The sequence below is a fragment of the Lonchura striata genome, chromosome 2, assembly GCF_050655825.1.
Source record: "Lonchura striata isolate lonStrDom1 chromosome 2, ASM5065582v1, whole genome shotgun sequence".
NCBI classification, from domain to species: Eukaryota; Metazoa; Chordata; class Aves; order Passeriformes; family Estrildidae; genus Lonchura; species Lonchura striata.
In genome coordinates this window covers 114991221-115011112 of record NC_140704.1, presented here as the reverse complement: position 1 = coordinate 115011112, position 19892 = coordinate 114991221, and the positions used below count along the sequence as shown (strand labels likewise).

General features: G+C 42.5%; 1 protein-coding gene across 2 annotated transcripts in view; it reads right to left on the bottom strand.

The window, feature by feature from the left end:
* Nucleotides 1-18638, bottom strand: part of MAPRE2 (microtubule associated protein RP/EB family member 2) — a 98736-nt gene extending 80098 nt beyond the window's left edge. Inside the window, exon 1 of one of the 2 annotated variants that reach the window (XM_021536580.4) lies at nt 18555-18638. Coding sequence is in view for 1 of the 2 variants with exons in the window: in XM_085572099.1 (XP_085428225.1) it covers nt 8038-8109 (72 nt within the window). In the remaining variant the exon portion in view is untranslated. Of the gene's footprint in view, nt 1-8037; nt 8197-18554 lie in introns of those variants that run through there. The other variant, XM_085572099.1, reaches the window with a different exon arrangement.
* Between the last annotated feature and the right edge of the window lie 1254 nt (nt 18639-19892).

Below are 19892 nucleotides of genomic sequence, written 5' to 3'. Positions count from 1 at the left end.
AACAGAAAAAGGGGACCAACTCAATGATGTAAAGATAGATTCCAGTATCTGTGGCAATAGTTAAAGCAGCTCAGGTCTTGTAACTTGATTTTTATTTCAGTCCTTAGAAATATAAATATATACTATATAAATATATTTATAATAAATAATATTTTAATACATAAATCTAAACCTGAAAGTTTTTATCTTTACAGCACTGGTGAAGCAGGTAAGGGTTCTTGGACTCCTGTCTTGTGTGAGCAAAATGGATTACCTACAGTCACTTATGTATGTACAAACCTATGAAGGCTTTAAGGCTATAATTTGTAGAAATGTCCTGTAAACCTCTGATTAGATAAGGTGCTCATGTGACAGCTGATGGGACATTGAAGGGTGTGTAGCATCACCTCATTTGTCCTGCACAGATCATCACAGGTGCTCCCATAAACCAAAACCCAAAGAAGTCTCTCCTCTTCATCTAATCAATCCCAACCATCCGGTTTTCTTTGGAGGAATGCGAGAGTCACTTTTCCATAGACCTACAGTGTGACAATCATCCATGTGTTCCCATCTCTGCTGAAAGGACCATGTCAATCTTTTACACTACTTAATCAGTGGAGAAATATGGGCAGGGTGTCCCAGTGACATTATCACAACCCAGCAATCATAAAACAGTGAAGGAACATGTTTTAAGCCTTCTCCAAGCTGCTAAGATCCCCTTTAGTATTTCATGTTTTGAACCAATCCTTCAGCCCTCCTCATCTACAAGGTGGAGGAACAGCCCACCAACACTTCACAGTCTTCCACACATATTTTGACTGAAAGCAGGAGGCAATTGTCCTTGGCACAGGTAACAAAACCTGGGGATTTTATAGGATTGGATCTCTTGGGCGAGTAGGCAGAGAAACACAATTTGGTATTTCTTCATATTTCAAAGCAGTGTGCACTGATTTTCTTACTCTACCCAGGTGCAGCACCTCTTATCACTAAGAGAAGAACTTCACTGACAGATGTAACAGCTACCTATATTCTTAGTAAGGATCAGAAACCTGCACTTGCAAAAGGTCTGTCAGAAAGCAGGGGTCTCCTGCTTACAAAATGGGAAAGCTAAAATGCACTGAAGCTTGAGGACACTTGCATTGTGGTAATGACCCCACACAAATAATTACAGCTAAAACTGGAAATCTGTATATTTGACAAAGAGAGTACAGAACCAACTGAGCTTTTTTGGGATCTAGAGTGCATGTAGAGCTGGAAGTTTCCCCATTAAGGGAAACTCAAGAAAGGCCACAGAGGGGTTCTTCAGGGGTTCTTTCACTGTATATGAAAACTGCATAAATACCTTTTACTACTTCAGTTACAATGGCATTGCTACCTGATCACAGCTTGTGAATTTCAAGTTGAAGGAAAAGTATTCTAGTCTGTGAGATAAGAGTGACAGCTTGTTACCTTATTTAAGTACTCCACAATATGACACAATAAAGCAAGTCATATGGGAGGGGGTTCAATAGATGGGTTGCTAGCTTCAATCCCTCAAGTTACTGTTGCTTTGCTCTGAAAGGATAGCCTGCATTTGAAATCTGCTATATCAGAAATCTTTGGGCTGCACTATTGAGCTGCAATATTTCCACCAAGAAGCTGCAGTACAAAGCTCGCATGAATTATTGTGTCTTGATATTGTTCTGCAAACAAGAGCCACTGTGGACCAGCCCACTAACATGAACACATGCATCATTTACTCATCAGAAAAAAAGCCAATTAGGAAGTTTTAAAGTTATTTTACAGTATCAGGTTGAATTTAAACTTCCACAACATTCTCCTCTGCAAAGCTTTTCCTTCAGCACACTGTGTGTAAGCACTGATTTGGAAGAGTACTAAACTAATTTAAATAGTATACATAATGTAAGTGTAGATACTTCTCTCACTGCCTTTCCCAGACACTTATGTTTTTAGCTTGCTGGCCAAACTAATCAAGAAAAGTCATCACTTAACTGAAGAATGAGCTACTTTGGATTGATTTGTCATTTACATGCACACTATTTCCCTCATAGATTTATACAAGAACCAATTTTTCACATTTAGAAGACAAAGCCTTTTAGCATAGGTTAGCAAAACTGGCAGTTTTGGTGTTTGGGAGGGTTTGGTTTTGTTTGTATCCTTTCATAAACCTGTCAGTGCAGCAGATTCTGTGCAGAATAACAAGTCTTACTGTTTCTTCTCAGGCACATGCAATCTGCCCTTGAGAGCCCAGCCTGTGTTAATGTTGTAGATAAGCTCTCTTCAAACTGGGCACTTGCTGTAGCAGCAGCAGCCTCCCAGTAGCTGTTATTCTTTGGAATGACCAGAGTGTCCTTCAGCTGAGCCTGAAAGAACAATTGGCACATCTCCTGCCTTGCATAAACTCACACTTTGCATCAAAGGCTCCTGAGATGGCAACTATCAGATATTTTCAGGCATGACTGCTTTAGTGCTAGATATAAAATATATGTACAAAAGGTGAACATGTGTTTTAGGACTCTAAATAAAACTTGTGAAAACACAGTCCTTATTTCCCAGTCATGAACTCATTTAACAAAGCCTTCCTGTTCTCATCAAGATTAGTCAGCTATTGAAAGTCCCCATAACAAGATATTACTGAACTGAACATGCCCAAGGTGAATCAAGGTAGTAACTTGTGGAAAAAATGAGCAGCTGCAGAGTGTCTGCAGCTGAAGCACCCAGCATCAGCTGAAAGCAGGTGTGCCTCTTCCAAGCCAGTGAGCAGTTTTATGCATGCTGGTTGTACAAGTCCAATTCTTCTCCCTTTTTGGTAGTCAGATTGCTTATTAACTCACATAGCAAAAATGTGAGATTCAACCTACGTTTTCCCGTAAGATTGATTTCCCTGCAGAGCTTATCTCAGAGTCTGCTGCACTCTGCTGCAACTCTCTTACACCCTCCCACTCCTGGTAAAAACATGCCACACCTTCCACATGAGTCAACATAGCAGGGCAGCAGCTCCTGCAGCAAGCAGCGAGGCTGTTGGGAGGAGAGCCTGGAAAACACAGTCCATCCTTCAGCAGTGGGCAGGATGCTCAGAGAAATGCAGCCTTGGTCAAAAATATTACCAGGAGAATGCAACAAGCTGCACTTGATCTTGAAGTCACCACATCAGGCAAGGTCACTTCTGGTGAAATACTCACAGGGATAAATTCCAAGTCACCCAGATAGATAGTATATGCAAGACAGCTGGAAGTCTTTACAACACTCTCAAGTGACACTGTTTGGCACCTTATCAAACTAAATGCCTTTTGCCTGTTGAGAGCACAGGCACATCATTTTACTTCAGCGTTGTTCTGTTTTCCCTCAGCATGACATGTTGGTTGTGAGAAACTGCTGAATACAAGACGTCAGGGTTTAGCTTTCATACCCCTGTTTGATGACAAATTGATGCTGAAGTTTAATTTCCAGTATATGAATATTATCAATATATTTTGACATACAAGACATGTAAACAAAATACAACTGAACTTGTCCCAACTTTAACCAGGTGACATGATGCTACCCCAGGAAGTGCAGTATTTTCTAATCCCAGGAACACTACTGCTTTCCTTATTCAGTAGAGATGCCTACAACCTTTCTTGTTTGAAGTGCTATGTTCTTTCCCCTACTATTCCATGCAGGAAAACAGGATGGTCAAGCCAATGCAACAGTTCTCTGACACTAAGAACTCAATAAGTCCAAGAGCAGAAGTTACTGCTTCTTTCATAGTTTTTTTTTAAACTGAAATAAGGTCACTGTTTGTCAGTCCCCATCCCAGAGAAATGGCCCTGTCTGTGCTTGATATGAAGAGAAAAGCTTCCTGTAGCATGGCAAGAGAATCTAACTCAAAGAGGTTTTATGTTTATACACAGAGAGAAAGCTGTTTATTTAACTGCTGTGAGTGCACTCCATGGGGTGAGCTGGGAGTGAAACCCTTCCATGTTCAGTGTGATGCACAAGTGGGCAATGGGAGATGCCATAGCAAAGTACTGGGCTTGTGCCAGGGACTTCAACCAAAGGGCAAACTCAACAAGAAATGGAAAGAAACCGGAGACAGCACAAAATTTCTTCAACTTCAGAAGTCACAAACAAACAATCCACATCAGAAGTCACAAAATTAAACAGCTAGAAAAGATAGGAAGGAAGGACCCTCCTCCACAGGATACATAGGGCATGGAAGGTCTATATTATTAAGGAGCTTTAACCTCACCTACCAGATTTTTCTCCTCTTGGTAAGTGCTTTTTTTTTCCCTCACATTTATTTTTATGTTCTAATAAAATCAGTTTTGTGGGCTGGAAGCCCCTAACACCTCACTTAAGCTCATATAGAAGATTGTTTGGCTCCCCCATGAAGTTCAGGCTCTGCTGCAGCACCCTGCAAGCACACAGGCTGGCACCCAGCTCCCACTGGTCACTCCTGAGTGGGCTCTCCAGCCCCTTCCAGGGGATTAGGGCTACAAGTATATGCTTAGCCCATATGCTTAGGGCTTCAAGTAAAGCAGAAATGCCTTTCAGTTTTACCTCAGACATAAATCTGAACAAATCTTTACTTGCAATTTCAAGTTTTTACAGCAGGACATATACAGGAAACTCAGAGGCCATATATCCTGTACCACCAATGCATTGAGTGGATTTAAATGGGTACAGTTAGGCTACTGCAGAGCAGACACATTTTATTTATGATTTATTATGTATCACTGAAACCAATAAAACCTGAAATAAGACCTTCACCGTCACAGATCAGAAGGCAGCACTTCAAATTTCTTGCAGTAGCACCCAGTGAATGCTGCAACAAAGCATCACCAATCCCTCAGTGCCACATTGTTTTAAGAGACAGGACTGTACCAGTAGCCAGGCGTTCCTTTCAAAGGGGGACCAGAGATATCACTGCCATCCGTCAGACAAACGTTTCTTGTTGTTCCACAGTTACAGAGTAAGTTCATCTGTCATCTGACAAGCCCATCATAGGTTTTCTCTGTCTGGTTTTCTACCATGATCACATGTTGCCTGTAGCCCCTGCATCCCAGTGAAAGATTTTTGCAGCAGCAGAGACAATACATCATCCTAAAGCCATACACAGGATACTAAGCAAATCCTTTACCTGATGTAGTTCACATGTTTTACTAACACACCTCAAAAACTTTGTTTCAGGACAAGTGACATCTGACTGGCAGTTATATTTCTTTCTCAGTTTCTTATTTAGATCTCAGTAATCTAAGGAGAGTTTTTATTGTATACTATGTCCTTTGCAACTCCCCTTCCAGCTTACACAAAGGAGTTGAATTTCAGTCTTCTTCCTTGTGTTGGAAATTGTTATCTATATGCATGACAGTCAGGTGAACAAAACCTGAAAAATTGCAAGTCTACAGGATTTACTGTTTAAACTTAGAAAGTTGGTTTGACTGCAACTAAATTAGGGCAATAAAAGCCAGCTGTCTCTGTCCTCTGGCAGCACTACCCTTACTTAAGGACATCAAATAATGTTAAAGAAACTGCAGTTATTTTAAGATCTGTAGAGCATTCTGATTTAAAGATCCCACTATTTAAATAAATAACAGTTGTAGAGAGAAATCCATAAAGCAATAAGGCATCCAGCTGAGCAGGGTCAGCTTGGGTCTTCTCAGCAGTAGAGGTAAAATGGACTTTATATTCACCTATATATGCTGAATTTTCTGCTTAAATCTTCTGACAGCAGAAGTTTTGAAATGTGAAGGGACTAATGGAATACCATATCAAGGTAATGCCTCTGTCAGTGGCAGTCTTCACACACTGCCTCAAAAAGTTACAAGGAAGTTACAACAGATTGCCATTGGCCTTCTGTCTCCTAATTACTCAGCTCACCACCGAGAAGTCTTCCTACATTTACTACATAAGTGGCTTCAAAAATCAAAGCAGAAAAGGAAGGTGGCACCCAAAGGCTTGTAGTTTGGCTACTCAAAAGTAGACTTTTGAAGACTTATCTAAATTTATCAAATAAAATAAGTAATCAGCCACAGAACAGTCAGTGTCACTTCAGTCATTTGTGTTGAATAGCAGGGGCCACAATTATGTCAGATAAGTATTCCACAATTATTACTTTCCAAGTCACTTTAATCCCTGCTTGGGGGATGACCGAATTTACAAAGATGTTAAGCTGTGTAATGATGTCAAAAAGTCAGTAACTCTTCATCACACATTTGAAAAAGCTTGAACTTTTTTCCTGATCCAGAAAACCCATCCAAAAGCATCCAAGAGTAGAGACACCTAAGACTCCCTACCACTATTAACAGTATTTTCCTCCTCCTTCATCTCCCCTATCTACTGTACTAGTACAGCAAGAGATATCAGCAAGTATTTTTTAAGAGTTTAATCAACATAAGTTACTTAAAATAAATGCAATGCACTCAAAAATAGCTAGGAACAATGTAAGTGCAGCCTGTCAACCTCCCGGAAGAATGGCAGTGGATAAAGCCAAGGGCCTGCCCTTGCAGGAGATGCTATGCTGTCAAACAAGCCTCCTTTCACACAGTCCAGCACAGCCACAACTGGCTGCATATCAGTGAAAACATATGGCAGGCAGCAGAAATGACCACACTACTCAAGTTAAGCGTCCTACAAGTTTAACATTGACAGCAGAAGCTCCGAAGAAATGCCACAGCATTATCAAGGTAGAAAATGTGTGTATTCAAATGTAAGATGCATTTATTTTCTCATGTCTACTAATTATACAAAGTCTAATTATACTGTGACAGTCTCTCCAGCTTGCATCATGACATTTTGCCCAAGATGCCATCAGTCAGCTTTTGCCAATACATTAATTCACAGTTTTGCTTATACCTTGATAAAAGAGAACCCATCAAGAGCACCAGTTTTGTGGAAAACATTACTTTGATTATTTCTGTAGCCCGTGCTAATTATTCCAGAATATGCTCAGAGCACTGGTAGTCTAGTGACCCTCAAATATTCCCATGTTTTGCATGCATTTAGTAAGAAAAAATATTAGGGACTTATTCTGTATTGAAAGCTTATAAAAGGAAACTTACTACTCTGATCTAGTCATGTACAGATAAAGTAATTGGAGAAGAACATTATGATACGTGTATCTGGTTGCACATTAAGTTTTCAAAGAAGTCCATCCACACTTCCTTCCAGTTTCTCAGAAGCCTGAAAGGAGCTCCTAAAAAGCACTTTTAAGGTTCATCCTCCTCTCTCCAGTTCCTCACAGTTCAGCTTTACCATCACACCAGCAATAAACCCAGAGCTAGGTAAACAGTGTAATGAGAGAGGTATTTTTTATGCTGACCAGTGTTCTTGCCACATCCATGCTACACACCTTGCATTGCTGTGATCCACTTTTTAATACACTGCATTTGACTTCAGTAAAAGACTATGGAAGATTTCATCCAGACATCTTGTAAACTGATACAGACCTGTCCTCAGAATTATTATACCAATGTGAACACCTGTGTTCAAAAGCAAACAAACTTTCATAGCACCTGATCTCATGGAGGGACCTCCACTGTCACTCACAAGGCCTCTGCTGAACAGAGTAACTCATAAGCAATCCTGTGCACATACATATAAGGAAACTGTGATACGGTAGAAACCAAAAATTATAGCAGAATTTTTGGGTGTATCAAAAAGTCTAATGACTAAGCCACAGCAATTGTGCAATAAAGCATAGCATATCTTTTATTTCTCTGCTTGAGAAGTTAATATTGGTATGACTGACAAACAGCAGCACAATTACAACAGCCACATTAACCTCAGTGTTGAGGCCAGGTGGTGCAAATCAGCCCTTAAAGTCATCAGTCTTGAAAGTGTAACTACCTTATGACAAAGAACAACCTCTCCAGTTTTGGGGATGCTTTTTCAAGGCAGCTTTTTCTTCATTTGACTTAATGATAGAGGATTACAAAGTTATAGAGAACGAAACTTCAATCGCAAATGGCAGAGAAAATACAGACCTTTGAAATGACATTAATACTCTATTCTCTGACAGAGAAATGTTAGGTGTAAAAAAGGAATTCAGGTAGTAAAGCAGACCCCATGACTTACCTTTCCTTGCTGCCTCAAAGGTTCATTTAGAGGAGTATCTTCAGTACGGGAACTTTTAAGAAGCTTTGACATAGTAGGATTAGTATTATTTTTTAAGAAAAAAAAACAGTTAAATAAAACTGCCTGTTGTCATAGACTGGTAGAAAGGAACTTCCCTTTGACAACCTCCTTTTATAAACCTCACCATGGGTGTGGCTAAATTACTAGCTCCACCTTTCATCCTATTTATTAACCCTACAAAAAAACCAAAACCAAACTTCTCTGAAGCAATATAGTAATTTTATCAACTACTCATGTGCTGTTTTGGGGTTGTTTTTTTTTTCCTTAAGTAGGTAACTAGTTGACAGTTTCACAAGCTGATGGGGAAAGTGTAGACAAAATTAAATTTGTCTCCCATATTTGCAGGTCCTGCAATGTGATCTGCAAACATGTGGTGGGTGAACTTACACAGTTGTTTGCTTTTTAAAGCAGTATTGTAACAACCTGAGAGAACTCTATCATCTTTGAGTGGTTATTGGTATTAGAGATGCATTATATTGAAAATCAGCCTATCTATGAACTTGCAACAACTTCCAATTGCATCACCTCAAGACAAGCCTCTGCCACCAGTGAAGGCTCTTGTTTCCATCACTTACAGAATGAAGTGATGCAACATCAAAGCCCTTTGCATGACTCATTAAATCACATATGCCTTCACTACAGAGTGACCACCAGTAAAAATTAGAATCTGTTCTTTTTGTCCTCCAAGTACTCTATATTTTAAAATCTCTCAACTTTCTTTCCTCTCAAGGCCTAATTCAAGAGGATGGGGTGATGGATTAGGATGTTGCCACTAAGGCAATATTGCCTGCAGAGTTTCATATTGCCTTGGTGTGTAATGAAAACACATCTAGGTGGCTGCACTCTTGTTTCTTAATTTTTTGTACTATTCCAACTGATAGTGCTTTTTGTTTTCAAGGGCACAAGTATGAAGAACTATAAACATAGGGCTTAAATTTGGTGATTTATTTTTCACTGAATAGTTGAGGTTATCCTGGCACTCCTGAAGGAGGCTGGGTGTGAAATTAGAGTTCTTGAGGTGTTTGGCAGGAGTTCAACTATGCTTCTATCATCTGGGTTTGCTTTCAAGGGAGCGATTAGGAAATTATGTACTTGTTAAAAAGATGTGTGCAAGTAATGACTATTATACCCAACATTTCCTGTATTTAAGTTGAAGTGATTGTTCCATCTTGAGACAAAGAGCAGAGGTATTTTCTTGAGAATTAATGACTTGGGCCAGATCTCACTTTAAAGAGTATTACAAGTAGAAGGTTCATCGCTTTTCACAGTACCAGGCCATTTCTGTCCAAAAATGTTAACTGGTCTTTAAAAAAATATATATCCATGTGTAAATTTTACTTCAATATTAGACACTTCCAAATGTCAGATGAAGGAAGAAAGCCACCTTTATTGCAACAAGAAATGTTGTGTAATAAACTACAGCATTCACTTTTCAATGCTTTTGTACTTCTGCAGGCAGGATAAAAGCATCTTTGACTTTAAAATCCATATTTAAAGGACAGAGATACCTATGTCTCTCGCTGTGGCTGGAAGTCTGTAATCTCATGTTCTACTGTACGTGAATAAAAAAATTGTGCAGCATTCTCCAAGGCTAATAAAACAGTTCTACTCCTTACAGAAAATCTGATGATTCTGAGGAAATGATAAGTTTTGAGTGAGTTCACAAATTAAACATAGGATGCAAGAGAAAATAAAGTAGTTCACCTGAAACGCAGAGTTGTGAGAAACTGAGACAAGATCATTTTCCTTCCTATCTGTGAGGTCCTCTAGCAGAGGTGCTTTCTCTGGGCCAACTTCCTCTCTTTCCACTTCAGCAATGACTGACTATATAGTCAGTCAGTTCTGATATTCTTGGCTGAGTTATCCCTTCTTTTGAATTGATGTTGCCAGACAAAATGGGGAAATCCACAGGTGTGGGTGAAAGGAGGAGGAATATCACAGGAGATGAGCAAGACCAGAAATCAGGATAGGAGTACTAGCATGTCATGCTCAGTGCTGTTCACACTGTATAGATGCGCCTCCACATTGGAACCATGCTTTGTTTAGAAATACAGCACTGGGAAGATACCAGAGATGATGCTTTAATTTCCAAAGGACTTGCTGTTTCTGCTGGTAGTACCTATATCCCAGTACTGAAACATGAAACAGAGAAATGGAGCATAGTCTCATCTGTAGCAGCTAACAAATAAAATCAATAGATAAAACACTCAGTGCCTGGGATTCATTCCTAATAATCACCATGCATGGAAAAAAAAAAGCCTAAATTCTTATTTTCGGAGTATGACCAACAGCTCTTACAAAGATGATGGCCCATCTGCTCTGCCTGCCACAACAATTTTATTACTCTCCTAATGGCAAACACAGCATCATGCAGCTGTAAGCGTAACCACACTTTTTGCCATTATAACCAGAGGAAATTGCTAAAACTTAGTTGGCCAGATTTTAGCAGCCAAAAGCAGGAGAGGTGAGTACATGGCTGCAAGCAAGGGGCTGGTAGGCTGGTCTCCACTGGGGAGGCACTTCAGCAGTTCCTGTACTGATAATGTCACTTGCTGTTGCCAGCTGCTTCCAGGCATGAAAAGGCCAGTCTTAAAAACACATCTGCTTTCCTGAGCAAGAAGAGTTACAAGACCTCCTCTAAATCTGCCTGTACCTAGTGAGGAAGGAATGTTTTAAAGTAGAGAATTTACCTGCCTGCTGACATTTCACGTTCAGGGGAAAACTTACAACTGAGTTTTAGTCCTGATTTGTTTCGTAGTCCCCTCCCTCTTCAAGGTCCTCCTGGATCAGAAGCTCTTAGTTTAATAAAGCAGCATGTTCAGCCTCAGAATGCAGAGGCTGCTTCTCATTTCTCTTGGTCAAGCAGAGCATCTTCTGGCTCTGCTGCACAGCTGGGCTGAGCCTAAGTTTATGGTACCCCTTTCCTGCTGAACCCAGGGCCAGGCTGGGAAACAAGAGCATCGTCAAACAGCAACCAAGGCTCTGCCTGGTAAAAGGTGGGGTTCAGGTGCACAGCAGCTAAAGTAGGGAGTCTCTGTGGCACAATCAGTCAGGGTGTTTGCTGTTGGTCTGAGACTGGTAGTCCAAGAGCATCCAGGGGTGGGGGCTTGGAACTAGGTAACCTTTACTGGTGCTTTCTCCCCAAACCATTCTATGATCTCTTCTATGTTACTACAAAAAATGGGAGATCCTTTCAGGCAAAGGCCAGAGGAAGTTAAAAAGCAAACTGACAGAACAGAATTACTGCCAATTTTTTGGTGAAGTCAGGATACAGCTTAGGGGAAGAGACACATCACAGATAAAGAATTTGAAAAATCTTATAAGATCATCTTGTAAGATGAGAAAAAAAGGGGCACTCCACAGGAGCAGCCTGAGAGCAGCAGTGCATGGATGCAGGGTTCTTTCCAGGCACAAAACCAACTACTCTGAAGTGGCTCAAAGCCCAGATCTTTTGTTTTCTTAACAAAGTTTTTTGTCATCATCTGGAATTATTTAATCTGCATTTCAAAGATCTTCCAAGAGACAGCCTACCTAGAGCTGCTGTTCACAACTTCACCAAATGCAGTTTTTCTGTGAAATTCCCCAGACTGGTTTCAGCTGCACCTCACAACACCTTCTTCTACAGAAATGTATATTCCTATAAAATTTCTGGGACTTGATAATGAGACTTAAGATGTTCACAACCAATTTTCAATACCTAGTATCTTTTACCTCTAAATTTCCTGCTTTTTAAAAATAATATTTCCCATTATTATGATTGACAACCAAAATTCACGAGGGAATTAAAGGGTTAATGGAGTTGAAAGGAGCAGCACTGACTATAAAAAGTTACTGCAATTGATAAAGTCTGAGAACTTGAGCTGCAAGAAAAAGATGCAAAAGCTAGCAGAGAATAACTTTTAAGTGTTATTCTGTTTATATTGCACACTTTGTGTCGGTGGATTTAAATGCTCAATTATTTGTCAATCATGTAGCTCTATAGTAGACCTGCAGACTAACCTGTTGAAGTAGAACAGAGCTGAAAGAGTGGGATATCCTACCCTGACTACTTACAACTCCAGGGAATGCCCAAAGCACACAATACTGGGGAGCATCAAATGCCATGGAAACTCTTTGCCCTGTTGGTGCAGTCTGGTAGTGGGAATTTAAGCAATGACAAGTGGTGAGGCAGGAGCTCTCTGCTGCCTCTGTGATTAGCTTAATTACAAACAGAAGTCCCCTGTTCTCCTTGTGTATGTGTCTATTAATACTATGTGCTCATGCCATCTGCCAAGGAGCCATTTCCAACTTTACAAAGCACAGCAGACAATACTTGCAGGTGCTTGGAAATGTGTTTATTTGGCCATTAAATCCACAAGACTTAAACATTGCCGAACAATATTTGCATTTGCAGGTACTCCTGCAAGACAGTGTCTTCTGAACTTCTATCAGACATGAAGAATTCCAGACTCTGATGGAAACCAAGAGAAGTATTCATCTATTTCTTCCATTTTGCTTCTTAGTCTGTGTTTTTGTGTCTGCCTCACAAATATTCTTGGATTCAGAACCATAAGGGATGCCACATTCCCAGCAGAGATGAGTCATGAGATCCAAGGTCAGTTTCAAGTGCCATATTGCAAAGAATCTTCCAGAATGCATGCTTCTACTTAGCCTGAATATAGTAATGCCAAACAAAAGACATTGTTTTCCTTTGATAAAACATAATACGCTTTACCTGCAGTGTCATTCAAATTCTCTGAAGAGATTGTTACCATTCTGTATTCAATGCAGGATTAATTGAGGCATAAAATGGTTACCTGATCAAATCCTATTTTAATAAACTCTTCTATAAGTAGCAGCCTGAGAAGATATTCAGCTATTTCACATTACATGTTGTACAAACTAACGATGCAGAGAGATGAGAGACACATTTCTCCTGTGGACTTTAATGATTCTATCAAGATTTGCTAGATGAAAACAGCTTAGGTGTCTGAAGCTTATAGCTGATAGACCTGTATTGTTACATCCTTCTCACCTATCAAATTTATGCAGTATTTGTATTTTCTGACAACTGTATATATTTATGTGCTTTGGCATTGGTAATTAGACCGACCTGAAAATTTACATTTATGTGTATGGTAGATTATCCAGTGTTAGGACCCTACTAATTTTATCATTGAGGGAAAAGAGTACACTTGAATAAATGGGGTACTCAATATCTGAAATTGCTGTGCTGAAGAAATGCTACTGGCTTCTTCTCAGAAGGGGGAAAAGTAACATGATGAGCCATTCTCAAAAGAGACCAGCTTAAAGATTAAGGTTCTACTAAGAGAACCATTCCTGAACTTTAAATAGGACAAATTTGACATCTGGGGCTTTCAAAGCCTCAGGGGAATGAAGTTGGTTGACTGTAAAACTCTTCAGCACAAGAGAGGAGTTTCTAGGACTGAGGAGGCATTCCACCAAGAACACTGAGGCTCTGCCCCCAAAATTTTGTCATGTTTTCATCTTCTCTACTACATGTCCTCCTCCTCCTCATTACCACTGGGCATCTTTTTGGCCCACTGTGAAGAACTGTCCCCTCTTTAAGGCAGCAGTTGCTGACCATAATTGAGCATACTTGCCCCTTCTGAAGCCATTCTCTTGCTGAGGGGCTCTGTTAGCAGGATTGCTTTCCTTTGGTCCTTATAAAACACTTTTTGTTCATGGTCATAGTATAAATAGCACAGGGCAGCCCTGCTGCTGGCTGCTGACACTGGGCACTGCTCCCAGAACAGGTCTGTGCCTTAATCCTGGCTGCCCTGCGACTGCGCGCTGGGGTTGCGCTCCAGCTCACTGGGGACAAACACAACATGAAACTGTTCTGAGATCCAATTAAATAATAACAAGATAAATGCTTTCCCTGACACCTTTCCTAGAACATTCTTGTTTTTGGGATACTTTCCCAGCAGTTTAGGTTTTGCATTCTCCTCTCCCCACTCCTGAACCCTGCTGCCAGCACCCTTTCCTGTCATATGACTTTCCCAAAGGTAGAAGATAAGTCACTGCTCTTTCCCTACCTTTCCTGCAGGCAGACTAAGCACCAGTTTCTCTTGCTGCCCTGAGAGCACCCATTGCTCTGCTAGAGTTCAATTTTCAGGTTCACTGCTCCTGGAGACAGACATAGTGGAGGCTGTTAGCAGAAAAGATCTACACAATCCATGTGGCAAAAGCTGTACAGGGAATTGTCCACATCCCCTCACCTTTCCATCAGTGACAAATCAAGCCCCACTGAAACTGCAAGGATTTCACATTAGCAGTTGTGGCTTTGCTCAGAGGACCTGGGCCAAAACACTGACTTTCATATACACACGCATGTACCTCTACCTGCAGTAAAATAAATATATACATAAAGGTGCTGAAAGACTCACAATCTCACTTAAACTTCACCCAACATCACCGTGTGTGCCATCATGACAGAGTTGTTTTTTGGGCCCCCAGTGACTCAGCAGGCTCCCACTGGGACTCTGCATCAGCTGCAGTTCCCCCTCCCATGCTTCATGCCAACATCTGCCCAGCCCAACTCGGTCTGACACAACCACTTGCAGTTTTTAACATGATATAGTATCACTCTCCAGAGCTGCCCGAGGGAAAATGCATTCCACTCACCTAATTGCATTAGTCTAATGTTTCTCCCTCTTTTGGAATTAAGCTATTAAAAAAAAAAAAAAACAACAACAAAAAACAACTTGACTGTATTAAGGTTTCAGCGTTGCAAGGCTTAAGGGAAAAACGATCATGATAAAAGCTATTGTAAGGTAAATTTGAACTAAATGTTTCAGCCAAAGTTTTGGTAATTTTGAAAGCCCATAAAATTATTAAATGTCCCTGTTTGGGTAGGACAGAGTTCTTTTTCTTCTTAGTAGCTGGCACTGTGCTCTGGTTTTTGGATTTAGTATAATAATGTTGATAACACACAGATGTGTTGTCCATTCCTAAGTAGCGCCTACCCTAAGTCAAGGTCTTTTCAGTGTCTCTTCCTCTGCAAGTCAGGAGCCACACAAGAATTCAGGAGGGTGCACAGCGAGGACAGTATATTTAATATTAGTGGTATGTTATTATTACTACATTTTGTTTCAAACCTTACATTGTTCTTAACCAATAAGGCTCGCTTTTTCTTTCCAATCCACTGCGGGGGCAGGGAGCAAGCTGCTGCATGGTACTTAATTGCCTGTTGGGGTTAAACCACAACAATAAATTATTGTAGTTATCCATTTGGGAGGGTGGGTGTGGTGTGGTGGAGAGGATATAATTTGGTTTTTAACTCCTCCTAACGTTTAACTGGCATTTGGAAAAATGTTCAAAAATAATACAGAAGAATGCCAGATAGCCAGATGACAAATAGTTGAGACTACTTGGACTTGTAAGAGCTGAAAGAAACCTGATTTGGGAGTTCTGTCATCAGAGAGGGGCCTTAAATTTAGCATATCAGTAAAACTAATAGAGGCTATTGCAAACAACATCATAACTGTCCCAGCCCAAGACTACCAGTGAGCATCATCAATGCATAGGTTATTTCCAGTGCACTTGAGACAGACTTCATGTCCTCCCAAGTGAGTGATGCCTGCTGCCCCTGTGGACAGGAAGCTTCTCCTGCCTGAGAAGCAATAGTGATGACACAAGAGACCCTTTTGCTTCTCAGAAGAAGGGGCATGCTATAGGAGGACTTAATCTTCAAGAATCACAGAATCACAAAATTACAGGAGGGGCAAGGCTGGAAAACCACCACAGTGGCCATCTGGTCCAACCTCCCTGCTCAAGCAGGGTCATCCTAAAGCACATGGTGCAGTATTGCATCCAATTCTTGAGTCAGTCTCTCAGTGAGGGAAACACCTCAACCTGTCTGGGCAATCTGTCCCAGTGCACAGCCACTGCACAGTAAAGAAGTTCTTTCTCATGTTCAGGTGGAACTTCCTATGCATCACTTTCTGCCCATTGCCTCTGTCCTGTTGCTTGGCATACCAAGAAGAGCCTGGCTCCATCCTCTTGACACTCTTCCACCTGATACAGACACCTCTTCTCAAGGCTGAACAGGCCCAACTCCCTCAGCCTTTCCTCATAAGAGAGATGCTCCAGCTCTTTAATCATCTTCATACCCCTCTGTTGGACCAACTCCAGGAGTTCCAGGTACCCAAATAGGTACCTGGTAAGTGGCTAAATGCCAGAAGTTTTAAATAAGCAGAAAATACCACTGATGGACCAAATCTGACCACCAGGCATTCTGATACAGCCTGACAGGACAATTGACCAAGTTATACCACCCTTCCTCCCATGGCACATCTCACGAAGTGAGGTCATAGAAAAATTTTCCTGTCTTTGCAATATCTCCAAAAAGCATAGATGTCTTATACACACCAAGCTGGCAAGACACTGAGTGCCCCCACCTGCTGCTGTGCCTGACCTTTTTTTTCCTTAATAAGCTGATCTTTTCTCCTTAGAAAACTGAAGTAGCTCATGGATTTTGTAGGCTAAGTTTGAGGCAGTCTGGAAGAAACCACACTTAACTTCAGCAAAAGTGAAATTTATCAATTGCTAATAATTTCTGAAGCCCTTGGTTGAATATTAATAGATTTAATAGCATCTTAGTCAACTTTCCCTGCTAGGGACAATATGAAACATCACTATTGCAGCAGTACCATAAATCTTGAGTGATTTTGGAAAGATGGAGAGTTTGCTGTAACTCAAACCTTCACCCACAGGATAAGGCAGTAGGTGAGTCAAGGGGTCATAACCCCCCTGCCCTCGACCCCTCGACTTTGAGGATGATTTTCACTGCAAGGGCTTCACTAACAAGAAGCCATTCAATCTCAGCCATGGTTGCTGACAAACCCCGTGTGAGACAAAGACAGTTTGTGTTCTTTGTATTTTCTCCCACTCATTGGGCAAAGCCCATCCTGCACATCCAGTTGTGTGAGTAAAGACATAAACAAGGATTTAAGCAGGGGTCCAGAGAAAAGGCACAGAGTGAGTGTGTGTATGCTGAGGATTTGGAGGGTATTCAGCTCATGACTTGGGCATCCTGACATGACAGTGAGTACAGCTGCTCATACAGCTGGTGAATAATAATACCTCAACATGCCCTTGAGATGATACTTCTAAATACTTAGCTCTTCACTGAAGCAGTCAGAAGCCTGACTAGATTCACCCTGTAATAGTGTTCCTGTAGAAGTCTTTACATGGTTCATTCGACTTTTAAAAGAGATTGTCTTTTGTAGAGCAAGCACAACTTACCAAAAGAACCTTTGAGCTGCATAAGGCTTTTTTTGAAATACTATTCTGCTATTCCACTTCTCAAATGTCATCTCAGTCTCAGTGTTTATCTTCTCTTAAAACACAGCAAAATTGTCAGAGTATTTATTGTAAAAACTTTTCACCTTCTTTACAGCTTTAGGTTTCTTGCTACGTTATCAGCTATGAGTTATTAGCCTCAATTCATTTGCTACACACTTTGGGGCCACAGATAAAAAGCAACTATCCCTTTGGGAAGCAAGTACAAAAAGGACTATAACTCACTCGCCACAGAAAGCACCAGAGGGCTGTTCATTTGAATTATAAGAATAAGCTGATTAAAATGAAAAAAGTGGAAGTAATTGGTGGGGTGCACAGCCTCACTCACTTGTGCCACTACTGCATGGAAAGCTTGTAGCTTCAGGTAATGTTTGCATCTGCCCCTAGTGCTGCATCCTTCCTCGCGGAAGCTGTCACCCTTGGTCGGTGGATGCAGCATACCGAATCACCAGGCTTTTATGTGCTTTCCCTGGAATGGGCTTTATTAATAACAAAGCTTTCCTGCCATGCAGCACGCTGAAGGAAAGCTCCGTTACCAGAAGTTGTTTTGGATGCTTGCAGCTCAGCAGGGGCATGCAAACTGGTTATATATCGAAGGATTTTAAATTCATGAGCACAGCGCACCACGGAGCCAGCCAACAACTCTCCTGCTTCCCAACTATTCACAGCAACAAAACAAACACACAAGCACGCTTCTCGGTCCTTGAGCCCGCTAAATACTAATCAGTCTCTGAGTGATGCAACTCAGCATAATACTCCTGGGATTTTTCCGGCTTCACTACCACAGGATAGCGGACTCGGTTCGAGTCAGGAGATTGTTTTAGCACCGTCACAGCGCTGAAATTTCGCTTCCTTTTTTTTTTTTTTTTTTTTCTAAGAGCAGGGAGCAGTAAGCTCTTCTCTGCTTTCGCAAAGTACTTTTGGCCCCACAGGCAGTGGGAGAATCAGAGCGCCGGCCATCACCGCCCTGCTGCCCGAGCTGCCCACGGGTGAAGGGATCGCGCCCGTCCCGACCCCGCGGGGCGAGGCGCCCGCCGGGGCTCTCGAAGCCGCCCCCGCCCCGCCAGAGCCCCCCAGGCGCGGGGCCCCTCCCGCGGGCGCGCCCGGCCGCTCCCGGTGCCAGCGTGGCACGGCCCCGGCTCCTGCCTCACCTGCTCCGCTCCCCGCCGGCAGCAGCCGCCTCTTTTCCTTTCTCCCGCCCGCCCCGCTGGCAGCCCGGCTTTGTCCGCCCGCCCCTCTCCGCTCCGCCCCGCGCGGGAGGTGCCGCGGGAGCCGCTCCGGGCACGGCAGCGGAGCCCCGGGACAGTGCCCAGTGCCCTTCCCTGCCCCGCTGTCAGCATCCGCCCCGGCGGCTTCCGCGCCCTGGGCATCGACTGCACCAACCCGCGCCGGGATGCTGTTACTATTATTATTATTATTACTTTGGTTTTGTTCCTTTCCTTTCCCCTTTCCTTTCCCGTTCCCTTTCCGTGCAAGGTTAAGCCGCGGGTCGCGGCGGTTCCCAGGGGAGCGCAGCCCAGCACCGTGCAGCCCCCGCGGCTTGGTCCCAGCCGCCGGCCCCGAGGCATCGGACGGGGCCGGGAAGCATCTCCGGCATCGCGCCTCTTGGCCGGCTGAATCCCCACGGCTCGGCTGTGAGGCCGGTCGGACCCGCCGGAGGGCAGAGCCCAAGAGCCGGCTCTGCAGAAGGAGATGCTGATTTCCAGAGGCTCTCCGAAATCACTCCCTGCGGCAGAACCGTCCCACCTGCTCTCGAAACGGAGCTAGCCAGGGAAGCTGTCAGGCCTATCTTTAGTTCTTTGCTCCGCAGATGGACTGTTAGTCATGCCCTGCCCACATGGAGTCTAGTGGTTTGTGCTGTTAAGCTGTGTGTCATGTAGACATAAATGCTGAGGGGAGGTGATCTCTGTGTAGGATGGTTTTTCCTATTTTTGTAAGGGTAGCTATCAATTAAGTCTTGGGGGGAAAGAGAAATAGCGCAGAGTCTTCCTGCCCTTGCAATGACACCTGATATTTACCTCAGGAGTTATGTTAGGGCACATCATTTACATGAAGACAAAATTTAAAATGGGGGGAAAGTCCCTCTCAATGCAAACTGTACTGTGATTACTTATGTCAGAGGAAAGTGTGCCATTCTCTTCTCTGTGTGAAGGAGCAGGGCTGGGGTTTAGCTTCTCCTCCAATGTTTATGGGACTTCTGCTGCATATTTTAAGGGACCCCCATGTCCCTAGGGATGCATAGACCTCTTCAGAGCTGGTACAGCAGCTCTGCTGTCCTAATTAACTAAAAGAAAGAGCGGCCTAGAAATGCCATGGAGACTCCAACCCTTCCCATTGCTGGAAAAAGAGACCACCCACCCTTCCTTAGGAGGAGTTTAGGCCTGAATTTGAGTGCAGAGGCATTTACCACCACTGAGTGACCCTGTGGTCTGAAGGCTGCAGAGTAGGGCTCATGGCAGCTAGATCTTTCATGGCAGAAGAGCAGTGAC